We start from the raw sequence: 23,117 nt of genomic DNA, 5'->3' as shown, positions 1-23,117 counted from the left end.
GAGCATGTCCAGGTTCGGTCCCCAGGGCTCCTTGCCCCTGGCCAGCTTCCCCCTGGAGCGTCCCCCAGGCAGCCCTCGACATGATCTCCATCACCGAATGGCAGAGTGAGTGCTGGGCGCCGGGCCCCTGCTGCCGAGGGGGCTGCCGACGGGGCCGGGCCCCTGCTGCCGAGGGCGCCGGGCCCCTGCTGCCGAGGGGGCCGGGCCCCTGCTGCCGAGGGGGGCTGGGCCCCTGCTGCTGAGGGGGCTGGGCCCCTGCTGCTGACGGGGCTGGGCTGGGGTGTGGGGAGGTGCAGGCCCTCCCAGCCTGGCCAGCCCTGGGGAACCTGCAAGGTGACCTCTGGAGCCAATGGCTGGGAGCTGCCACGTTGGACTCCTCCAGGCCGCGGGGCTGGGGCCCGCTGGGATCCCTGCCGTCCAGGGTGGGGGCTGCTCAGGGCTCCCAGGAGGCCAGAGGCTGCTGCCTGGAGGAACTGGCAGGCTCACCACTTTGATCCCATCCCCATTCAGGATTCTGAAACTGAGGGTACTGCAAGGGTGGACCTAGAAGGCCTCTGCCTATTCAGGCTCTTTCACCCACAAACTATGAAAGTCTCCTGTAGCCTGGCACCTTATCAGAAACTAAACTCAAATCCTCTCCCTAAATCACCTGGTCTTCCCTCTTAAATGTCTTTCCCATTTCTTCCCAAGAGAGGGCAGGGAAGTAGTCCCCAGGGCCAGGAAAAGTGGTGAGAACTGTTGCTCTGTGAGTTTTGCTTGGGTGAGTTACTTAAAGCCAGTGTCTCATCTGCGAACTGGAGATAGTATCCATTCATCCACTGTTTCCTCTATGTGCCAAGCACGGTGTTGGGCACAGCATATGCACCAATGAGTGAAACAGTATATTCTCTGCTTATACTCCAGGATGAGGAAACAGGTAACTAGCAGGTGAAGAGGTCAGTATGTAGTATGTCGGGTGGTGATACATCCTCTGGACAAAAATAAAACAGGGTAAAGAGGCTTGCAAGTGACGAGTAGGAGGGGTTACTGCTTTGTATGGAATGGTCACTAAACTACCCAGGGAAAGTGCTTTTTACAGAGGTGCATGGGAATTGAATGGGCAAAGCCATGTAGCCGTCTGAAGGGAGAAATCTTGGGAGAGGGGACCACCAGTGCCAAAGCCCTGAGGCATCACATAGGAACACAAGGCAGAGGACGGGAGAGCGGCAGGAGGCTGGTCAGGAGGTCATGCAGCAGCCAGGCTGCGTAAGGAGTCCTGCTTTATCTGCAGAAGATGGGAAGCCGTTAGAAGATTTTGTGCAGAGGAGTGATCTGCTTATGTTTTTAAAAGATCACTCTGAGTACTGGGTTGAGGGTAGACAGACTGGAGGGACAGCAACAGAGAGACCGGTTTAGAGGCAGGAGACGGTGATGGGGAGATGTTCTGAGGTGAGAGATGGTGGGGAGACCAGGGGTTAGCACCAAAGCGGTGGGAAATACTGCTAGACGTGCGCTGAGCAAACTGCCGAAAGGGCTTGCTGGTGCATTGGATGTGGGGTGTGAGAGAAAGAACTCAGGACTGCCTCCAATATTTACAGCCTGAGCAATCAGAAGGGTTGAGAAGGAAAGCAGCAGTTGGGTTTTAGAGACGTGGAGTTTGTGGTCAGGTAGGTAGTCAGGTATATGAGTCTGGAATGGAGAGAAATTTGGGAACTGCCAGCATACGGATAGTATTTAAAACCGTGAGATTGTCTGGCGCAGAGTTTCTCAGCCTCCCCACTACTGACATTTGTGGGCAGGGTAGTTCTTTGCAAGGCAGGAGACCCTGGTTCAATTCCTGGGTTGGGAAGTTCCACTGGAAAAGAGAGAGGCTACCCACTTGAGTATTCTTCCCTTGTGGTTCAGCTGGTTAAGAACCTGCCTGCAATGCAGGAGACCTGGGCTCAATTCCTGGGTTAGGAAGATCCCCTGGAGAAGGGGAAGGCTACCCACTCCAGCATTCTGGCCTGGAGAACTCCATGGACTAGTCCGTGGGGTCACAAAGAGTCAGACGTGACTTTCAGTTCTTTGTTTTAGGGGGGTCTTGAAGGAAATGGCAACCCACTCCAGTATTCTTGCCTGGAGAATCCCATGGACGGAGGAGCTTGGTGGGCTACAGTCCACGGGTCGCAGAGAGTCAGACGCGACTGAGCGACTTCTCTTCACTTTTCCTTCCTATTATGGGATTTTAGCAGCATCCCTGGCCTCTCCCCACTAGATGGCAGTAGCACACCTCACTACCAACTGTGACCATCAGCCTGTCTATACGGCCCCAAATGTCCCCTGGGGACCAGAATTGCCAACCACCATCTATCAGCCCTGCCCCCACCAGCCAAGCTGAGAAACACTGACCTGGGGGAAAAATAGACAAAAGGGCTGAGGCCTGAGCCTGGGGACAAGCCTACATTTTACTAAACCAAAATGTGCTAAGTTCTAAGAAGAATGTGCCTCAGTCCTGAGAGAGAGAATAAGGAGGCAACCAAATTAAGTCAGGAAAGGAGAGAGGACCAGACTTCCCTGGGAAGCTGACATTTGCGTTGAGACCTGAAGGCGGAGTATGTGTCGGCCAGACAAGCGGGAAGAAACCGTGTGTACAGAGGCCCTGAGGCAGGAAGGCCCATCCTGGAAACAAGGGTGTGCTCGGAGTGTGGCAGGCGAGGATCATACCCCTGCCTGCCCTACTCCAGGAGATGCAGTCGGACAAGCAAGCCGAGGCCCCATGGCGGGCCTGTGAGCCAAGGCACGGCTGGGAGGACTCTCTCCTTCTAAGCCCACGGGGAGCCAGGACGGACTGTCTGCTGCGCTGATACGAGCAGCCAGCATGTTTTCCAAGACCCCGGATGACTGTATGGAGGAGGGATAACGGGGGCAGGAACGCAGCAGGAGACTAACCCGGGAATGTCGCAGAGCGCAGGAAAGAGGAAATGGTGGTTTAGAACTAAGCCCTAAGTGTGGAGAGGAACGGACAGCTTTCAAGGTACACTTGGGAGGAAGGAGCAATAACACTCACCTATGGATCGAATGGGAAGGGGGTGGCGGAGCCGTGAGGCCACTGGGCTTCTGCCTTGAGCTGCTGGGTGGATGGTGATGGCATTTTATTCATTTGGGGAAAACTGAGCCAAGTGCAGCTTTAAGGAAAGAAACCGATAGCTCAGTTTGGACCTGTTAAGTTCAAGATGTCGTGAAGAGAGAAAAACGTGCAGATATGCCAAGTAGGCAGCTGGATAGGAGTTTGGAAGCTCAAAGAAGCCTCGAGCTAGAGAGAGAAATAACGACATTGTCAGCACACAGGAGATACTTAAAGAAGTGGGAGCCCATGTGCAACTAGAATGAGAAGAGAAATGAGCTGGAGCTGAAGCCCTGAGTAGTTCAGACCCCGAGAGGGAGAGAGAGAAGGGGGAGCTGGCAAAGAAGCCTGGGAGGAGCGGCCAGAACAGCAGGAAGCAATCGAGAATACGGTGTCATGGAGCCCACTAGAGGATGCTGCAAGAAGGCGGTGGCCAGCTGCTGACAGAGGAGGCCCGACCCCTATCCTCTGCATTTGGTATGTTGGGAGGCCCGGGCCAGAGCAGTTCCTGCAGAGGGGATGGGGGCAGGAGTGGGCTGGACAGGGCGTTAAAGTCACTTCTCTAGAGTTGGTCTACTGGGTTCACACCCTGGTTCTGCTGGCTGCTGGCTGTGCACCCGTGGGCACAGGGCAACACCATTCATGCTTCAGTTTTGTCTGCGAGATGGGGGAAAGCACACCTATCACGCAGGCAGTTATAAAGACGAGATGAGTTAGAGCACACGAAGTGCTTAGACTGCCTGGCACCATGCGCTCACCAGCGTCAACAATGACTACTATTAGTCGGCGCTGTTAATTCTGTAAAGAGAAACAGCTCTTTCACTTCCCCTTTCCCTCCTTCCTCAACAATGCAGTCCTAAAGCCGTACTGCGGAAGGGGGGGCAATGCCCAGGGCGGGCATCCAAGCACTCCCCAGGTTGGAGGGTTCATGCTGGGTGGGGTTCAGCTGGCCAGGAAGAGGGGGGCGTCTGGCAGGGTTCATGGTGGGAGCTGGAGAGTCACTTTATGTGGAGGGTCCTGCAGACTCCGACTTGAAGAAACGTCCTTAGCAGCTGTCAAACGGGAATCGTGCGTCACCGACAGTGGCAGGAGAAGACGGCATCACCTCTTGCTGATATTTCTGCATAACCCGAATACAGTCATGCGGAGACATCAGACAAACCCAGATAGAGGCACTGCTGCTGGATGGCCGGCAGGTCTTCCAAGTGTCAAAGTCCCGCCAAGGAGAGACTGCAGAACTGAAGAGACATGGCAAGCTCACGCCACATGTGGCCCTGAACTGGACCTTTTCGCTGTGAATGATATTGCAGGGACAGCTGATGAAACTCGAACGGGGCTGAGCGCTGGATGGTAGTCATGCATCAGCGTTAATCTCCTGACCTCTAATAAGAGGTTTATTACAGCAGTCATAAAAACTTAAGATATTTTTGTCATTCAGATTGTGGTCTTCCTCCACAATACCCTGGCCCATGTAAAATAACAACAACAAGCTAGAAATACTTCTTGATCCTCAATTTACTGTCTCTTCACGCATGCATGCTCAGCCACTTCAGTCATGCCCAACTATTTGCAAACCCACGGACCATAGCCTGCCAGGCCCCTCTCTCCATGGGATTTTCCTGGCAAGAGTATTGGAGTGGGTTGCCATGCCCTCCTCCAGGGGATCTTTCTGATCCAGGGATCAAACCCACTCTCCTGTGTCTCCTGCACTGCAGGCTGATTCTTTACTGCTGAGCCACTGGGGAACCCCCTATTGTCTCTGAGGGTAGAAAAATCATGCAACATGGAAAGAACACAACCTTCATAATGACCAAGGAGGCTGTATTTTGCCCAGTGTCTTGGGCTCTAAGAGATTTAATTCGGGCAGGCATTCTAGAATGTAGAAATAGGAAGCTTGAATAGACTATGGAGGTTTGTCAGAAACAGGAGGAATTGCTCTTCGTTGCAGATGGATTCTGGTGGTAAGGCAATATGTTGAGAAGAATGATGCTGTGCTGGTTCCTAACAAATCCAGCTCTGCCAAAAGGGAGAACTAATTAGGCTGGCTTTTTTTTTTTTTTTTTTTTAATATGAGTTGAATGAGGTTTCAGTACAAATCTCATTTCTGTATTTTTAATGACTCTTTTAAGGAAAGCCTTTGGCCTTATTTCTATACTGGAACTGGTGCTAATTCTCCCCTTAAGATCTGTATGATAACAAGTTGTTGTTTTTTGTTTAGTCACTAAGTCATATCCAACTCTTTTGTGACCCCCTGGACCGTAGCCCGCCAGGCTCCTCTGTCCATGGGATTTCCAGGCAAGAATACTGGAGTGGGTTGTTATTTCCTTCTCCAGGGGATCTTCCCGACCCAGGGATCGAACCTGTGTCTCCTGCACTTCAAGCAGGTTCTTTACCCACTGAGCCCCGGGCACAGACTAGGAAAGCTTAATCACCTGACAGACAGTTGGGTTTCATTCTCTTCCAACTGCAAATATAATTAAGCCAGTAAGCCTTGTCCTCGTAATTCTGTTTCTGTTCTGTTTCTTAGTTCTGCCTCTTAACAACCAAACTTTCAGCAACTTTTCACAACGCTCTACGGAGACACTGGCAGGTTCAATCCCTGGGTCGGGAAGATCCCCTGGAGTAGAAACGGCAACCCACTACGGTATTCTTGCCTGGAAAACCCCACGTACAGAGGAGTCTGGTGAGCTACAGTCCACGGGGCCACAAAGAGTTGGACATGCCTGACTGATGAACACACACACACACACACACACACACACACACACACACAGAAACATGGCAATAATACCAATTTCATAGAGATGCTAAGGATCAATTCTGAGATGTTAGTTAACAAGTCCAGTGAAAATCTCGTTAAAATTTACCTATGTGTTTTCTTTTTAAAAATTAAGCTATTTTTAATAAAGCTATACATGTTGTAGTTGAAAAAGACACTCTAGCTCTTTCTCTATTCATCATAACAAATGATTTTCATATTCAACAAAAAGAAAATAAGGCATTTTAGCTATATTAAGTAAATAAAGTGAGGTGCATAACAATATAAACTATAAAATATAAACTTTAAGTTGTACCTCATCAGTAATTTTTTTAAAAGGAAGCAACATGATTCCATTTACCACAGCATCAAAAAGAATAAAATCCTTAGGAATAAACTTAACTAAAGAGACAAAAGTCTTGTACCCTTAAAACTAAAAAATGTTGCTAAAAGAAATTTTAAAAGACGCTACTATGTAGAAAGACCCATATTTGTGGATTGGCAGACAATGTTGCTGTTAAGCTATCAATACTACTCAGAGCAGTTTACAGATTCAATGCAATAATCTATCAAAAAATCCCAATGACATTTTTTGCAGAAATAGAAAAATGCATTCTTAAATGCACATGGAATCTCAAGGAATCTTGAATAGCCAAAGCAATCTTGAAAAAGAAGAATGAAGTTGGAGGTTTCAAACTTCTTGATTTCAAAACTTATTACAAAGCTACAGTAATCAAAGCGGTGAGACTGTACGAAGACAAACAGAGAGCGCAATGGAATGTGAGAGAGAGCCCAGAAATAAGCCTCAGCATACATGGGCGCATGGTTCTCAATAAGGGCACCGAGACCATTCAGTGGGGAAAGGACAGTCTTTTCAACAAATGATGTTGGGAAAACTGGATAGTCACAGGCAAAAGAATGAAGCTGGACCCTTACCTTATACCACATAGAGAAATTAAAGTTCATTTTAGCTCTAAGTAAGATCTAAAACAGTTCTTAGAAGAAAACATAAGAGAAAAGCTTCACAATGCTCAATTTGGCAATTATTTCTTGGGTGTGATACCAAAAGCTCAGGCAACTACAGAGAAAATAGAAACATTGGACTATATAAAAATTTAAAACTCCTGTGCATCAAAGGATCCAAGAGAGTGAAAAGGCAACCTACAGAATAGGAGAAAATAGTTTCAGATCATATATCCGATAAGGGGTTACTATCTAAAATATACAAAATACTCCTATAACAACAAAAAATCCAAACAACATGTTTTAAAAATGAACAAAGGCCTTAAATAGACACTTCTCCAAAACAGATATACAAATGACCAACAAGCGCATGAAAGATTCTCAACATTAGTTATCATCAAGGAAAGGCAAACCACAGCCTCAGTGAGATACCACTTCACACCCTTTAGGATGAATGCTATCAGAAAGAAAACAAAGCAAAAACAGAAAGGAACACGTGTTGGTGAGGATGTAGAGAAGCTGGGATCCCTTGTGCATCACTACTGCTGCTGCTGCTGCTGCTGAGTCGCTCCAGTCGTGTCCGACTCTGTGCGACCCCATAGACGGCAGCCCACCAGGCTCCCCCGTCCCTGGGATTCTCCAGGCAAGAACACTGGAGTGGGCTGCCATTTCCTTCTCCAATGCAGGAAAGTGAAAAGTGAAGGTGAAGTCGCTCAGTCTAGGAACATAAAATGGTGTAACTTCTGTGGGAAATAGTATGGGGCAATCGCTTTGCTGGCTTCAGGTGAGGAGCGCATTTCTGGTCCATGACTTCTCTTTCCCTTTCAAGTGTGAAGGGTCATCACTGGAAGGCTGGGGACCAGAGCAGTTTAGAGAAGAAAGGAGAGGCTGTGAGAATTATCAGGAGGACAAGCCTCCTGAGAAATAGGGCAGGCCAGCTGGGCAGGTCTGAGATCCTCTGGGGCTGTGGCTGTGTCTTTGGTGGTACTCTTTGGCCTGGGGGTGAGTTGGCGTCAAGTGGCTCCCAACTACAAGAAAACAGGGCCAGAGTCACAACCCTGATAATGATCTAGCAGAGAAGTCTTGAAGACCCTGAAGACAAGAGGAAACTGCAAACAGAAGCAGCGAGGGCAGCACTAGCTTCCTGTGGTGAGGGCAGGGTGTGGGCAGGGCCCAACAGCAGTTTCCAGGCGCTAAACGGAGGCTTGTGCCCACCTCCCCTTCCTTCCCATCCTTCCGGGAGAGCATGGAAGCCCAGATTCCCAGGTGGCAACAGAGCCACCCCGCCTCCCACCCCCGGAGGGCGCCTGTCCAGGGGCGATGAGGGCAGCGGCAGCGTCCCAGCTTTCTCCCCAAACCCATCCCACCCCAACTTCCTTGCGCATTGCAGAGATTGGCGTGGGCACCACTGGCTTCGGCATCTTCTTCATCCTCTTTGGAATGCTCCTGTACTTTGATTCCGTGCTGCTGGCCTTCGGAAATGTGAGTCTTCCAGCCCTCCGAACCTGCGTGAGGTCTCCACTGCCAGGAGGGTCAGCCCGAGTTTACTCAGATCGGGTCCAGCCAGGCACTGTGTGCCACCTGCGTTGGGCAGGCAAGGGCTGGTGGCTGGGGATGGACAATAAGGCTTCCTGGGCACAGAGGACCTGAGGACCTGGATTCTCATGCTAAGCTCCAAGTGAGGCCCTGGGATGAGGGTCGGCGGCGGGAATTCAGATGAATCAGACACTGTCTCTCCCTTCAAATCCCACCACCCAGGGAGGGGAATGTGACATCAACGTACACGGCTGGGGAGGAAGGCAGGGGCAGCGGCAAAGTCACTGAAAGATAAATACATCTAATATGGAAAGAGGTGCTTGGGAGAAAGACAGTACCCACAGAGGGAGAAGGACGGGAAAGAATTGAGAGAAGAAAGAGTGTGGGGAGGATAAAGCACTTCCAGGGGGGTGGACCCGCTGGAGCAGAGGTATGGAGAAGGGGGTAAGCACGGAACATGCTGGAAGAGAGCCGAGAGCTCAGTCTGGCAGGAGCCCCAGGAGCCTGGCTGAGGTGGCGACAGGCCGCGGGGTGGAGGGCCGGGGCTCCGCCAGCTCCCTGGGACTCGGGTGTGGCTGCCCAACCTACCCAGGCCTGGCTTTCAGCCTCTGAAATGGAGTCTTTTCCGCGTTACTTGGGAGGTGTGAAATGGTAACAGACGTGAGGAAGCGCTTGGGATCCAAGAAACCGGGCCGAGCTGGGTAACAAGCCAGAGGCCTCCAAAGGCCTCGGGTCCCCTGCTTCTGGGCCCTTCTGCCCCTCTCCAGCCCCAGTGACTCGGGGCTCCCGCTAGCTCGCCGGCCCTCGCTGGTGGTCGGCCTCTGGAGGAGGAGCAGGTCCCGCCCCGATCGGTGCGGCTGCGGGCCTGGCCTCGGACTCTGCGCTGCGGGCGGGTCCGTGCAGCCAGCGTGCTGGCGCTCAGCCGCCCACCCCTCTTCCCCGCATGCGGTGCAGCTCCGCGCCTGGCCACCGACCCTGCGCGGGGCGGGTCCGTGCAGCCAGCGTGCTCGCGCTCACCCGCCCACCCCTCTGCCCCGCATTAGGTGCAGCTCGGAGCCTGGCCACCGACCCTGCGCTGCGGGGCGGGTCCGTGCAGCCAGCGTGCTCGCGCTCACCCGCCGACCGCTCTCCCTCCCCGCAGCTGCTGTTCCTGACTGGCCTCTCCTTCATCATCGGCCTGAGGAGGACGTTCTCCTTCTTCTTCCAGAGGCACAAACTCAAGGGCACCAGCTTCTTCCTGGGGGGCGTGGTCATCGTCCTGCTGCGCTGGCCTCTCCTGGGCATGTTCTTGGAAACCTATGGCTTCTTTAGCCTCTTCAGGTGAGAACAGGTCCTGGGCCTCGCGATGGGCACCCCAGGGCCTCTGATTGGCTGAGCTCAGGCTCCAGCGGGTGTGGGCAGCGTGACTGGCAGTGCGTACAGAAGCCGGACTTGATCCCGAAAGAGGCGGAGACTCAGAAGGGCTGGAAACAGGGGTGGGCACCTGGTGGACACTGCGAGCTGGAGGAACCGGCACACCCACCAGCAAACATGGCGCGCCTGCTGTGTGCCCGGCAGCAGGGAGGAGGCCCAGGACCTGCCCGCAAGCCTAGCCACCAGACAGGGGGCAGGGACAGTGAACTCACATCTGCGAAGCCCCTCCAAGGCACCAAGCAGGCTCACAATTTTCCTCTCATTCTGTCATCTCCACAGCCCACTGGAGGGCTGTCCTCTTGGGGATAAGAGAACCAAGGCCCAGAGAGGCTGGCCCTGCCTGAACTCTCACAAGGAGCCTGCGGAGGATCTGACCTTGATCCAAGGGTGGACCAAAAGTGCGAGTGGGGCCTCAGCAGACTCAGTTCTAGCTGTCTTGACAAGGACAGCTTGCAGCAGCATTGAGGGGGAAGAAAATCACAGCCATCAGAGACCCCAGAAATGCAAGTGGACCTCAGGGAGCGGAGGTCCAAGGAAAGGAAGGGGCTCAGCCAGAATTCAGATCTCTATTCCCTGCCCACACCAGCCTCTGTGCCCCCAAGCCCTGTGGAGGGTCACCATTCTTGCCAGGGTATGGTAGGGGAGGGGTGTGGGGGAGAGCAATCTGAGCACAGCCTCCAGTGGTGATCCGTGCCCGGAAACCTGTGGCTGCTGGTTCACAGCCAGTCTAGGGAGAGACGACTAACAAAAATAAACATTCCCCAAGCATTTCTTTGTGGAAATGTGGATGCTATTACTATTAACCCCATTTTACAACTGGAAACAGATTCAGAGGTGTTAAGGAATTTGCCCAAGTTTGCACAGGGCCAGTGAGAGGTGGAGTCCAGATGGGACCCCAGGAGTCTGACCCCAAGGCCTTCATTCTTAACTACTCCACCACACTGCCTCTTGAAAAGCAGGGGTGCAGAGCCATGCCTGCCCAGGGTCCAGGGGCCTGCCCTCCCGGGAGCCAAAGCTGGAGCCTGTAGCGGGACCTCAGCCTCCCCCCAGCTCATCCCTGATCCCCCCTCTCCTTTCTGCTCCTAGGGGCTTTTTCCCCGTTGCCTTTGGCTTCCTGGGCAGCGCCTCCAACATCCCCTTCCTGAGTGCGGTAAGTGAATCATGTGAATGGCTTGGTGGTGGTCCTTGGAGAGGGGGAAGCACACGGACTTGGTGAAGCTGCTCCCCAGGTGCAGAGGATCCTTTCCCGTCTCCCCTCAAAACCCCTCCCCGGCTGGCCCGTCTCAGCCCTTCTTCCCAACAAGAGCGGATGACGGCTCTGTGGGCAGTTGTGCCAAAGGTGTGGACCTTGGGAATGGTGTTGGTCAACAGCTCCCTGTTAGAGCCAAAGAAACGGAGCCTTAGGGGTTCTCGGTGACCCAGCAGAAAGTGCCAGATTCCTGGAGAACTGGCTGAATCTGGGCCCCGGGGAGACAGGATGTGTGACATCCCGTGAGAACAGGAAAGGCAGTGGTGCCTCTGTCCTCTTCTTGGGGCAGGGGGTGGCCCCTGGCCCCGCCGCTCCCCCCTCTGAAGCACCTGGCAGAACACAAGCCCTCTAGAAGCCCCAGGGAGGCCCTCAGCCACCCCTCGACGCGGCCCCCCTCCACGCGGCCCCCCTCCATGCCTGCACCTGGCGCTCCTGGCTCTCAAGGCCGGCTTCATAATAACCTGGATATTGAGTCTGCTCCCCACTCTTTGTCTGGAGTAATGATTCTTGCCTCCCACAGCTGTTCCAGAGGCTTCAAGGCACCAGTTCAATGGTCTGAACAGCAGAGATGCACTCCTTGAACTTGGATCACTGGGCAAGGGGGCTGGAAAGGAAATGGGAGACATCTCGCAGTTGCCCACCCCGCACTGACTCATCCCCCTGACGCATCCAGACCTCTCCAGGTCCAGAAGGATGGACGGAGCTGAGGGACTGACCTCGATCCCCAAGTCAGTGCAGGAAGCCGTCAAGACTGCTGGGAACAGAGACCCAGGGCCCACGAGAGGAAAAGCAGAGATTAAATCCCCAAGCTGTGAACGTGCCCAAGACTGTGTCTCTAGCCCACTAAGCCCACTCTCTGACTCAGGGTGGGTGCACAGACATCATTCCACCTGAGGAGGGGCAGGCCAGCCCTCACGGCCCATCATTAAACCCTGGTGTTTACCAGCCCTAATGAGGGAGATGTTTGTAAGCCCCTGTTAGCGGCAGCTGTTAAACAAGGGACGAGTATTAATCCCCAGGATGGTGGGAAGTGCTTCCCAACTGTTGATTAGGTGGATGTCTGCACAGCGCACTCACCAGGCAGCTTCTGTGCTAGGCTAGAGGGCTGTGCCCCTACCTTCTAAGAGCCCCGGTCTGTCCTGGGAAGCCCTTCAGCTAAGGGTAAAGCACACTCTTGCAGGCCCAGGAAAGAGTCAGGAATCCCCTGCAATGAGTACATTTAACACGTTTCTGTGAGGCCCCTATGTCTGTGCAGAACCAGGGAGCGGGTGCTGAGGGTGCAAAGGAAAGCAGACCTTCCCACTTTGAAGAGAGGTTCACAGCGATTTCAGAATGGCGAGGCTGTGGCGCCACAGGATGTGGCCGAGGGGCTGCAGGAGCCACACGTCACACACACTCACCTGGAGGGCTCTCCTCCGTTCCCTCAGCACTCCCAGGGACACCCGCCTTCTAGAACTGCTGTTTCACGCTGCCTTCCTAGCTGGCTGCTCACATGCCTGTCTCACGCATCTGATCACAGAGCATTCCTCTCCCAACCCTGGGCTGAGCTTAGGAATTGCTTGGGAAAAGAAGGGAGCAGAGAAGAAAAAAGAGACAATCCCCCTACCAAGCTCCAGACCCCAGCCCCCAACCCAGAAGCTGCTACCTTCTGGTCAGAGACCCCAGCTGAGCTGCCAGGGCTGGGGGCACACGAGGGGCAAGTGTGCTGAGCCTCCCCATCCCTCAAACAGTCCCTTTCCACGTTGTTTGGGGGCAGAGTGGATCTGTGAGTGGGCCTGGGGAGAAGCAGGTGAGGAGGCTGCAAAGAACTATTAGGAATCAGAAATCCCGCCCTGGAAGACTCCTGGAGAGGGAGCAAAAGGCTGATGTTAGCCACGGGCACCAGAAGGCAGGAGCCAGCAGCAGGGAGCGGGAGGGCTGCACTCCGAGGGGCTGGGGGCGGGCAGAGGTGGGTCTGTGCCTGCAGACGTCACCCTGGGCTTTATAAGGGGCGTGATCAGGGCATCAGTGAGAGTGAGCCCAGGAGCCCAGCTCGCCTCCCTCCAGGTGCCCCCCCCCCCCCCGCCCAAGCGGTGTCATCATTTGGAGACCCCTCAGGACACAGCCAAGGCAAGGTAGGTGGCCTGCAGCCCCCACACCAGGCGAGGGGTCTGGCGGGACCCAGGGAGGCTCATGAGGTGGGAGCAGGCATGTGTCCAGGCAGGCAAAAGGGGTGCTGATCTTCCCTGATGATTGGGATGTCGGGGTAAATACACTGACTTGCACTTTATGAAACCAGGACCTTGGGGGTTACTTTCTGGGGAGTGAATGCAGTGAATGAGCTCTCTGTGGCTGGGATAAGGGGTCACAGAGGTGTCTGGAGGGACCTGGGGAACACTGGGGGCTCCTCTGGGCAGTTCCCCGTTGCGCAGATGGCAAACACAGACGTAAACAAAGAGCTCCTGAGTGCTCTGCCAGCCCCGGCACTAGGAGATGGGGTCACCCCAGAAGGGAGCCACCCCACCCCAAAAGCTCTCCAGGCAAGCCTGGAATTTCTGTTACTCTCTAGGTCCGAAACCCCTGGGACAGAGGGACCACAAAATTGCCACTTGTGGCCCTTGGAAGCTGATGGGTCTTTTCCAAACAATTCAACAATTCAGTTCTCCCACATGTTAAAAGCCCTGTGTGCAGGAACCAGGGGGCGGGGGTGGTGTGTGTGTGTGTGTGTGTGTGTGTGTGTGTGTGTGTGTTGGGGACAGGTGTTGGGGACAGGGAGTAGGGAAGGGTGTGTGTGTGTGTATGTTTGGGACAGGTGTTGGGGACAGGGAGTAGGGAAGGGGGTGTGTGTGTGTGTTGGGGACAGGTGTTGGGGACAGGGAGTAGGGAAGGGTGTGTGTGTGTGTGTGTGTGTGTGTGTGTGTGTGTGTTTGGGACAGGTGTTGGGGACAGGGAGTAGGGAAAAACCAAAGTTCTCGCATGGTGCCTGCTGGGATGGGGAGGAAGCAATACAAGTGAGAGGAGCATGAAGGAGGAACACCACCTTCTAACCACACAGCTTGGCCACTGCCCCCTTCCTCATGTACCATCCTGCTTCTGAAGAGCAGCCTGAATTCTCCATCCGAAATGCTCATCTACACACACTCCAGTCTGGCTCGCACCGCTCTGGGATGAAGCCCCTGGTGGCACCTTCCCCAGCCTCATCGCTCACTCTCTCCCCAGCAAAGACCCACACCCCTGGCAGGCTGGAGGGCGGCACTTCCCTCTACTCCTGGCATCGATGAACCTTTATTCACCTGGCTGACTTGTGCTCAGAAACTCAGCTCAGGCGCCACCCCTGCAGAAAACCTGCCTGGACCCTCCAGGTCAGGCTCTGGTGGGCTCTGAAGCACCCCGGGCGGCCTGCAGTGCTGTCTGCCCACCCCCCCCGCCTCAGTCTCTCTCATCGTGTTTGCTGGACAGCCTCAAAGTGCCTGATGACTTTTCCAAAGAGAAATCAGCCTTGGGAGCTGGTAGAGCTGGAGGGGGACAGCAGAGGATGAGAAGGGGGTCTCCCCCACCCCACCCCCATGCTCACAAGCCTCCGGTCTATCACTGGCCATGTTACCTTGAGACGGTCTGCTTATGACTCAGTTTCTTGTGCTAGATCGCAGGGGAAGGCCCAGGGGAGGTGTGCAACACCTGGTTGTTGTTACCAGGAAGGATTTCTGAACTGACCTGGACCCTGTGCATCCGTGGTCTAAAGCCACAACAGAAACAGTTTTACCCTCTTCTCTCTAGTGGATTGAACCTGTCTCCACTCCATGCCCTGCCCCAGGCCTGAAGGCTGGTGCAGAAAGCCATGATCTGGGTTTCAGGGCATCACAGAGTCAAAGTCTACAAGGAAAGTAACCATCTAGGGGACAGTTGGTGGCCAGTCTGATCCAACGCTTTTATTTTCACAGATAACAATAAGATCCAGAGATGGGAGGGTGGACTTGTTCTAATCTCACAGGAGGGAGAGAGGAGCTGCAGCCACATTTGAGTCCTGATACCATTCTTATTCCACCCCATGCTTGCATCTCAGAGGGAGCAGGAGGGGACCAGGGCGTAGGAGCAAGAACAGAGGGATGGATGGGCTGAGCTACCATTGGCAGCTGATGGGCACAAACGAGAGTCCCCCCACCCACTTCCCCCTGGCCGCACAGGGAGGGTCCGGCCTTAGATCTGGCACCCACACCCGTTCTCTCAGGCTGCAGTGCTGCCTGGCTCTCCACCAATTTGTCTTTCCTTATGTTTGCTGGACAGTCTCAAAGTGCCTGATGACTTTTCCAAAGAGAAGTCAGCCTTGGGAGCTGGAAGAGCCAGAGGGGGGCAGCGGAGGATGAGAAGAGAAGGGGGTGAAAAGGGGGTCAGGGCCTATAGCTCCCCCCTCAACCAAGATCACACAGTCAATTAAATCCATACCCTCTCAGGGCCCACGGAGAACAGAATGTGGAGACAATTGACCCGATCCGTCAGGGAAAGCCTTTTTCTCTTTCCTGAATTATAGGCAATAAGACAATTTAATGATGGTTTTCAAGGCTATGAAGGGTTATGAGAGCATGCAAGATGATTAAAAAGAATTTCCTGTTACAGCAAGAGGGCCTGGGCTGGATTTAGAAAGGCACGCTCCAGCTGGGAGAGTGGAGCACGGAGAGCTGTGATTCATGCAAAGCCGAGTGTGCAGGCAAGAGGCCGCTGCTCCCAGGCTCCCGGGAAGTGGCTGGGTTCTCAGCATGCTCCACTCAGTGCAGCTCCTCGCAGCACCTCACTTAACCCCTCCCTGCTCACTGTCCCACTGCATCTCACTCCTCGCTTTTCCAACATTCCTCTCAAGCAAACCTGAAGTTCAGAGCCCTGGCCATTTTCCAGCCTGAGCAGTCCTGCCCCTTCCACCAGCACGGCTCCTCCCTCCCTTCTTTCCTTCCTAACTTTACTGGCCCTCCCTGACAATCCTCACCTGGCATGAGTTTAGCCTGAACTATATGGCGCGAGGGCTCTCAGTCCTGTTTCCATGCTGTGTCGGTTCAGGCTCGTCCCTCCACGAGGGGCTCCCAAGGGCAGGGTTGTCTCCTCCCTTCCAGGTGCCTGCTTCACGCGGGGCTCTGCCGCAGTGCCCAGCCCAGGCAGCAAGCCTAACCCCGTTCCTCCTCCCTCTCTCTGTCTTGGCCTCAGGGCACTTCCAGGACCGGCATCTTCTCACCAGGATGAACGTGCTGCTTTCCCGGCAGCTGATGCTCTTCCTTTGTGCCACCGCCTTCAGGGAGACCTTGGAAAACGTGGCGCCCATGGAGAATCCTAGAACCACAGGTATGAGTTGTCTGGGAAGAAGGTTGGGAGGGAGCAGTGAACTGATGCAAAATGAGAGTTGCCACATTTTTCAGCTATGGCTGATCTGTTGCTATGAACTGAAAGCTGCACAATGGAAACCCAAGACGGGCACGTGCAGTACATACAGGGGCCCCACTAACCTGCAAGCAAGAGAGGCTCTTCTGCTGTTACAAAGGCTCGCCCAAGCTCAGGTGCTGGGTAACCACCGAGCTCCTTCGTGGGCTTCTCTGCTCTGTGCCAACTGCTTCTCTGTGCAGATCTGCTGGGAAGGCATTTACTATGCAAGTCTATCTTATCAGTGACCTCAGTTCCTTTATGGGGAATTAAAAAAAAAAAAAAACCTACACAAAAGGATAGATCCTTAATACCTCTCAATCTTATGAGTTCATCGTGGAATTGAAGACCTGGAAAAACTGAGGCCCAAAGAGGTAAAGAAAGCTTCCCAAAGTCACTCAATCCAAGGCTGCAGAAACCCAGCAGGTGCTGAGCTCCCCCAAGAGTGCCCTCTGCAGGGCGTGAGCTAGGACAGTGCTCATCCCCAAGCCAGGCATCAAGGTTCAACACTGCTCGGTGGTCAGCCTGGCCTCTTAGGACCTCTGTTCCTCTCCCGCGAGGGAACTTGCAACATTCTTTCCACACAAGATGTCCTTGTCCCCACAGACAGCCCAAAGCGGGCTTCCCTGGTGGCTCAGTGGCCAGGAATCTGCCTGCCGATGCAGGAGACACAGGTTTGATTCCTGGTTTGGGAAGGAGCAGCTATGCCCAAGCACCACAACTGTTGAGCCTGTGCTTTAGAGCCCAAGAACCGCAGCTACCAAGGCCCGCACCCTTGAGAGCCCGGACTCCACGACAAGAGAAGCCACTGCTATGAGTAGCCCACCTGCCACAACTAGAGAGCAGCCCCTGCCCGCTGTAACTAGAGAAAGCCCATGTGCAGAAGGCCCCGTGCTGCCAAAACTAAAATTAATTTTAAAAAGATATTCCAGTGCAAAGAGATCATGGACGCGGGTGTCCTTGGCCAAGAACTTCTTCTCTCCTGGGATCGGGTGCTCCTTCTGGGTAAGGGAGGATCCCCCGAAGAATAACAATGTCATCACCGCCCGGGGGACGCTGAGCTCTTGGCTCTTCTTGGCAAAATCTTTTAGGTGATGCTAAAAACAGGCATGCCTAAGTAGTCATCCACCTGCTGGGATGATGGCTGTAGCTGGAAAAGAGGTCATCGTCCCTCCCATCTCAGCCAGGCCCAGGGCCCTCCTAGGAAGAGTATCACTCACCCTGGACAAGACTCACCCACGCTCCGCTTCTCCAGAGAGTGCTGGGTCACTGAAGAGCAGGGCTCAGAGTCAAGTATCCTCCTCCACCCAACACACACCCACTCACACCCCAGACCGCATTTCCACCTATCCCTGGCCACAACTGGCGGGGCTCATTGTCTCCTGAGAGCTAGCTGCACTTACTGCTAACAATTTAATGACCTTAATGAGCCTTGCATGTGAAGTGCCTTCCAAGTTAGCCTCATTAGCCCTCAGAGTGAAGGGGAAAGTGTGGAGTAGGGGAGGCGGGCTGGTTGAGGTGACCCAGTTCCCCTCCTCTGCTGAAGCCCTGATATAGCTTATTAGGCTCACATCTGTTGAGGGTGTGGGAGCTCAGTGGTCTTTGACTCACTTTCTTCATTTGTTTAACTGCAAGCCTTTCATTAGCTTTTATATATTTAACAAGGCTTTTTGAGGCCCTGCTATGAGCAAGCACTGTCTTCAAGACTCTGAGAGACTCAGATGAGTGGACACTGCCCTGACTACCCCAAGGAGCTCGGTCTAGTAGGAGCCTGCTGAAAACCAGGGGTAGAGGGCCGGCCAGCCACGAAGTGAAGCGGAGCTGATTATTTCCAAGCTCTATCCTGCTTGCTTCCTTAAAAAAAAAAAAGGAATTCAATGTAAAAGACACTCAAGAAAATCCTGTGAAATGTCTGAAATCATAGCTATGTTGAAGGAGAGAGGAGCAAATGGACTAGCCACCCAAGCTAAGTTGCTGCTGGTGCCCAGCGTGGAGCGCTGAGCTTCCTAGGGGTCAGGGGACAAAAGGGAAGCCGAAGATGGGGATGTGAGGAGGTGGTCCAAAGCCTCTCTCCGGGCTCCCGCCTCACTCAGCCTCACCCTGTGGCTCTGTCCTAGGCTCGCAGCTCGGACCCGCGACGCTCCGGGCGCCCTGGGAGCAGAGCCCGCGGTGCGCGGCGGGGAAGCCCACAGCGGCCGGGCCTCGGCCTCGGGGGGCCGCGCTCTGCCCCTCTGAGAGCTCCGCCGGCCCCCGGCAGCCGGGCCCGTGCGCCCCGCGCAGCCGCCTGATCCCGGCTCCGAGGGGCGCCGCGCTGGTGCAGCGGGAGAAGGACGTGTCCGCCTACAACTGGAACTCCTTCGGCCTGCGCTACGGCAGGCGGCAGGCGGCGCTGCCCGGGGGCCGCGGCGGCGCGCGGGGCTGAGCGCCGAGGTGGGGCCTTCACCTCCAGCCCCACCCGGGCCGGAGCAGGGCAGGGTGTCGACCTGCAGTTTGTGTCCCGAAGCAATAAAGGAAATGCTGCCGACTCCTCTGCGTGTGACCTGGGGCTCATTTTTGCAGGTGGCTGCGGATGAGGTTGTTCCCCTTGTCTCTCACCTGCATCTTTAGCTGATTTTAAGATGGCTTTATCATCTTATCAAGGTCAGTGCTTTGCAAACTAGACGTGGTGAAGGACCAGCTTGTTTCGCCACACACACACACACACACACACACACACACACACACACACACACACACACACACACACACACACACACACACACACACACACACACACACACACACACACACACACACACACACACACACACACACACACACACACACACACACACCAAAAAGAAGCCCCAGTTGGACGCTTTGGATGCTGCTTGGGTGGTATTACAGCAACATCAAATTACTATAAAAATTTCTGAAGACGTTCTCTCAATTCCTAGACTTATGTCACTGCAGCTGGGTAGCAAGCATTTTGCAGAGGCCCCTGAGCCCAGCGCCCACGCTTGAGTAGCTCTGCTCTAGGAGGGAAGGCAGCTGGCTTAAGCACCTCCCCTTTTGCCAGGGAAGCTTTCAGCCAGTCGAACAGCGTGATCTGAGAGATGATGCTGACCATTGCCCCATTCACTGAGGTATAAATATCACCTCAGCTCCACAGTCAGACCTCCACTGGGGTGCTTGGCCGCAAGACCCTAAAGCCCCACTCCATTTGCAAGGAGTGTCAGCAGGGACTGGGCCATGTACCCACCACTGCACCCCCTGGAAGCCCCGGATGAATCCACGCACCCCCCTGGAAACCCCGGATGAATCCACACACCCCCCTGGAAACCCCGGATGAATCCACACACCCCCCTGGAAACCCCGGATGAATCCACACACCCCCCTGGAAACCCCGGATGAATCCACGCACCCCCCCCCTCCCTGGAAACCCTGGATGGATTTATGTGCAGCATTTCTCTACATCCTTGGAGGCACCCAGGGGGCTTAGCATGTGTTGACCCCTTTTTCACAGTGAATACCCTAAGGTTTAAAAAGAAAACTCACTCAAGGCACACAGCCAGTGAGTAGCAAGCCATTTCAGGCTCCTGACTGCAGAGCCTGGCTTCCCCACGGCACGGTCACACTTCTCTGACGTGACATGGCGTTAGAGTAAGCTGCGGTGGACGTCAGAAAGGGCCATTCTGCCTGTGCAGACATTCGTGGGGGCCCCCAGTGGCTGGGGAGTTTAAATCGCTGTAGGAAGGAGAGAGTAGTTAGGAAACTCCAGGAAATCGAGGCTTCTGCCCACAGAAAAACCCAGCCCTATTTGACAGCCTCAGGCTACCACTACCCTGCTTGGTCTAGAATGGAAATGCTCTTTCCTAGAAGGATTGTGGGGTTCACCATGATACACCAGTGTTCCACCTATTACAGAAACCCGGGCTCTGCAGATTAGAGGCAGAATCTTGTTGCTATGGCAGTGAGATAGGCTGCCATGGAAACACGACAAGCTGCCCCACCCTCACCTCTACCCTGAAACCTCAAGGATCTCTCATGTTTTTGAAACTGCTGTGAGCTCAGGTCCTAGTGTGGTGGGACAGGGTGATGCTGCTGATATATCATCCCCCAAACAGCCTGGAGTGTGTCTCTGTACTTCTAGGAGAGGAATCATAAACTCAACACCTATTCTGTTAGGTGAGTTTTTCTCCTATTTCTGGACTAGTTCTTTCTCTGATGAAGTCTATGGGTAGGAAGAAGTTAACAAGTCTCCAAAATTTGCTCTTAGCCAGCCTACTTTTACAAAATCTCCTGTGATCCCCTCTAACTCTCCTCATGACCTTAAGTTTAAGCAGATAGGAGACAGGTGTGTGTGCTTGTGTGTGTGTGTGTGTGTGTGTGTGTGTGTGTGTGTGTGACTTCAGGGGTGAAAGTGCAGGCCTGTGTGTGAGACGGTATGTGTAAGAGAGGGGTAAATGTGGGAAGCACACATGTTTGTGTGACTGTCTGTGGCGTGGCCCCTCTAACTGCATTTCGGGCCTTGTTAGCTCCCTCTGCCACCCAGATGCTCTCCAGGATCTCTGTTCTAGCTGCAGCAGGAGGACAACCGGGTCTGCCAATCCTATCTTCTCTCCAAGGACCCCAGGCCTTGCAGTTCTTGGCCCCATGTACTGTGTAGGGATGGGGGTCTCCATGGGACAAAGGGGTCTTTGGTTTCATGAAGGTCCCAGCCTGACTCTGAACAGATTGAAGGGAATGTCCAGAGTACATTGCAGGCAGTGAGGCGCCCCAGGGACTCCCGAGACCTCTGGGTGGGCTCAGTGAGCTAGGGCAACAGGGCCTGAAGACTTGGAGGTAGGGCTGCCTGCTGCTGCTGCTGCTGCTAAGTCGCTTCATCGTGTCCAACTCTGTGCGACCCCACAGACAGCAGCCCACCAGGCTCCCCCGTCCCTGGGATTCTCCAGGCAAGAACACTGGAGTGGGTTGCGTTTGGGGCTCTCAGATGCACTCCTTCCTGAGAACTCTGGACAGTCCCCGAGGGGCGAGAACCCAGGAGGCCTGGGCATCTTTCCCTGGGGAAGGGGAAGTGGGAGGACCTCTTTCCATGTTCCTCCCCTTTGGGTAAGTCTGTTGCACTAGGAAGGCGTTGGTCTCATGGCCCGAAGCATATGAGGGGTGGGAGTGGGAGGGATCCAGGGGGATTTCTGCCTCTGGTATCACTCTTAATATATTAACGAGCAGTTTTTTAAGAAACTACACTGTGCCAAGCGCAGAGCTACTCCATTTTAACCTCGCAACAACTGCATGAAGTGGGCAGTATTCTCAGAAAGGTTACGTGATGTGCCCAAGGTCACATAGCTGGCGAGTCTGAGAGCGAGAGTGTTACCATCAGCTTCCCACACACTACAACCCTTCCTTTCTCTGCTCTGCTGTGTGGCAGAGCCAGCCTTCTTCCTGAATGATATGTCTTGGGTAGCAGGTCTCTGGCAGTCGATGTAACTGTATCCTGATCCCTCTCTGACTTCTTTAATAACAACACAGGTGAGCGCACCAATCCCCAGAGCAAGCCTCCTCCCCTCAAACCTCCTATTAGGGATCAGGCAACTGATGTGGTCCCTGTCTGTCTCCTTTCTCTGGGAGCAGCTTCCCCAGGTCCAGACTTGGTCATAGGGAGGCAAAGATGTCGAGTCCCAGGGGAGCTAGTGTGCCCTTGCTCACCTTGGGTGCCCTCTTCCATTTTAAACATCAGAGCCCAGCAGGCTCAGAGCAAGGAGCCTGGAGGCCAGCAGGGCTGATTTTGGTCATCGGGAGAGAGCCAGATTACAGCAAAGAGCCGCCAATTTCATCCTCTTTTTGGACTTTGCTTGCCTCCTCCTGCTGCTGCTAAGTCGCTTCAGTCGTGTCCGACTCTGTGCGACCCCAGAGATGGCAGCCCACCAGGCTCCCCCGTCCCTGGGATTCTCCAGGCAAGAACACTGGAGTGGGCTGCCATTTCCTTCTCCAATGCATGAAAGTGAAAAGTGAAAGTGAAGTCGCTCAGTCGTGTGCGACTCTTAGCGACCCCGTGGACTGCAGCCTACCAGGCTCCTCTGTCCATGGGATTTTCCAGGCAAGAGTACTGGAGTGGGGTACCATTGCCTTCTCCTTGCTTGCCTATATTTTATTTATTATCTGTCCAATATAGCCTTTAAAATTTTTAAATTTATTTTTCGATTGAAGGATAATTGTCTTACAATGTTGTGTTGGTTTCTGCCACACATCAACATGAATCAGCCACAGGCAGACACATGTCCCCTCCCTCGTGACCCTCCCTCCCACCTCCCACCCCATCCCACCCCTCTAGGTTGTCACAGAGCACTGGGTTGAGCTGCCTGCATCAGACAGCAAATTCCTGCTGGCTATCTGTCTTACATATGGTATGCATATGTGTTAATGCTACTCTCTCAATTCGTCCCACCCTCTCCTTCCCCACCCCATGTCCAAGGTCTGTTCTCCATGTCTGTGTCTCTATTCCTGCCCCCAAAATAGCTTCATCAGTCCAGTTTTTCTAGATTCCATACATATGCATTAATATACGGCATTTGTTTTTCTCTTTCTGACTTCTTCACTCTGTATTAGAGGCTCTACTTTCATCCACCTCACTAGAACTGGCTCAAATTCTTTCCTCTTGTGGCTGAGTAATATTCCACAGTATAGAGGTAGTACAACTCCTTTATTCATCTGTTGATGGACATCTAGGTTGCTTCCAAGTCCTGGCTATC

At 53.9% G+C, this 23,117-nt stretch overlaps 2 protein-coding genes and 1 long non-coding RNA gene across 4 annotated transcripts; 2 read left to right on the top strand and 1 right to left on the bottom strand.

Annotated features, from left to right (window-relative positions):
- On the top strand, positions 1 to 11,956 carry GOLT1A (golgi transport 1A). Of its 2 annotated transcripts, none has more exons than XM_012186926.4 (5): positions 1 to 105; positions 8,197 to 8,288; positions 9,550 to 9,662; positions 10,842 to 10,905; positions 11,525 to 11,956. In XM_012186926.4, exons 1-5 carry the CDS (start codon positions 81 to 83, stop codon positions 11,561 to 11,563), a joined length of 333 nt encoding a protein of 110 aa, XP_012042316.2. In that variant the 5' UTR covers positions 1 to 80; the 3' UTR covers positions 11,564 to 11,956. The 2 variants fall into 2 exon arrangements, with proteins under 2 accessions (XP_012042316.2, XP_012042315.2); XM_012186925.4 differs by having other exon boundaries at positions 9,484 to 9,662.
- Positions 11,957 to 12,893: 937 nt separating this feature from the next.
- KISS1 (KiSS-1 metastasis suppressor) lies at positions 12,894 to 18,908 on the top strand. Its single transcript, NM_001306104.1, is given in 3 exon segments — positions 12,894 to 13,118; positions 16,177 to 16,311; positions 18,504 to 18,908. Coding segments are annotated over 2 exon segments (408 nt in total). The 5' UTR covers positions 12,894 to 13,118; positions 16,177 to 16,208; the 3' UTR covers positions 18,809 to 18,908.
- Positions 13,726 to 17,770, bottom strand: LOC121820750 (uncharacterized). Its single transcript, XR_006061428.2, has 3 exons — positions 16,473 to 17,770; positions 15,962 to 16,299; positions 13,726 to 15,500 (listed from the first exon to the last, which is right to left on the bottom strand). It is a non-coding gene; the product is annotated as an uncharacterized LOC121820750 (long non-coding RNA).
- Positions 18,909 to 23,117: the final 4,209 nt, after the last annotated feature.

Source organism: Ovis aries, chromosome 12 (assembly GCF_016772045.2).
Source record: "Ovis aries strain OAR_USU_Benz2616 breed Rambouillet chromosome 12, ARS-UI_Ramb_v3.0, whole genome shotgun sequence".
Lineage (NCBI taxonomy): Eukaryota > Metazoa > Chordata > Mammalia > Artiodactyla > Bovidae > Ovis > Ovis aries.
This window is presented reverse-complemented; position numbering and strand designations above follow the sequence as displayed.

Coding starts and splice junctions, on each gene's coding strand:
- GOLT1A (XM_012186925.4), top strand. CDS start 81: ATGATCTCCATCACCGAATGGCAGA. Junction 8,289..9,483: donor TGCTGCTGGCCTTCGGAAAT/GTGAGTCTTCCA, acceptor CCCTCCCCGCAG/CTGCTGTTCCTGACTGGCCT. Junction 10,906..11,524: donor ACATCCCCTTCCTGAGTGCG/GTAAGTGAATCA, acceptor TGCCTCCCACAG/CTGTTCCAGAGGCTTCAAGG.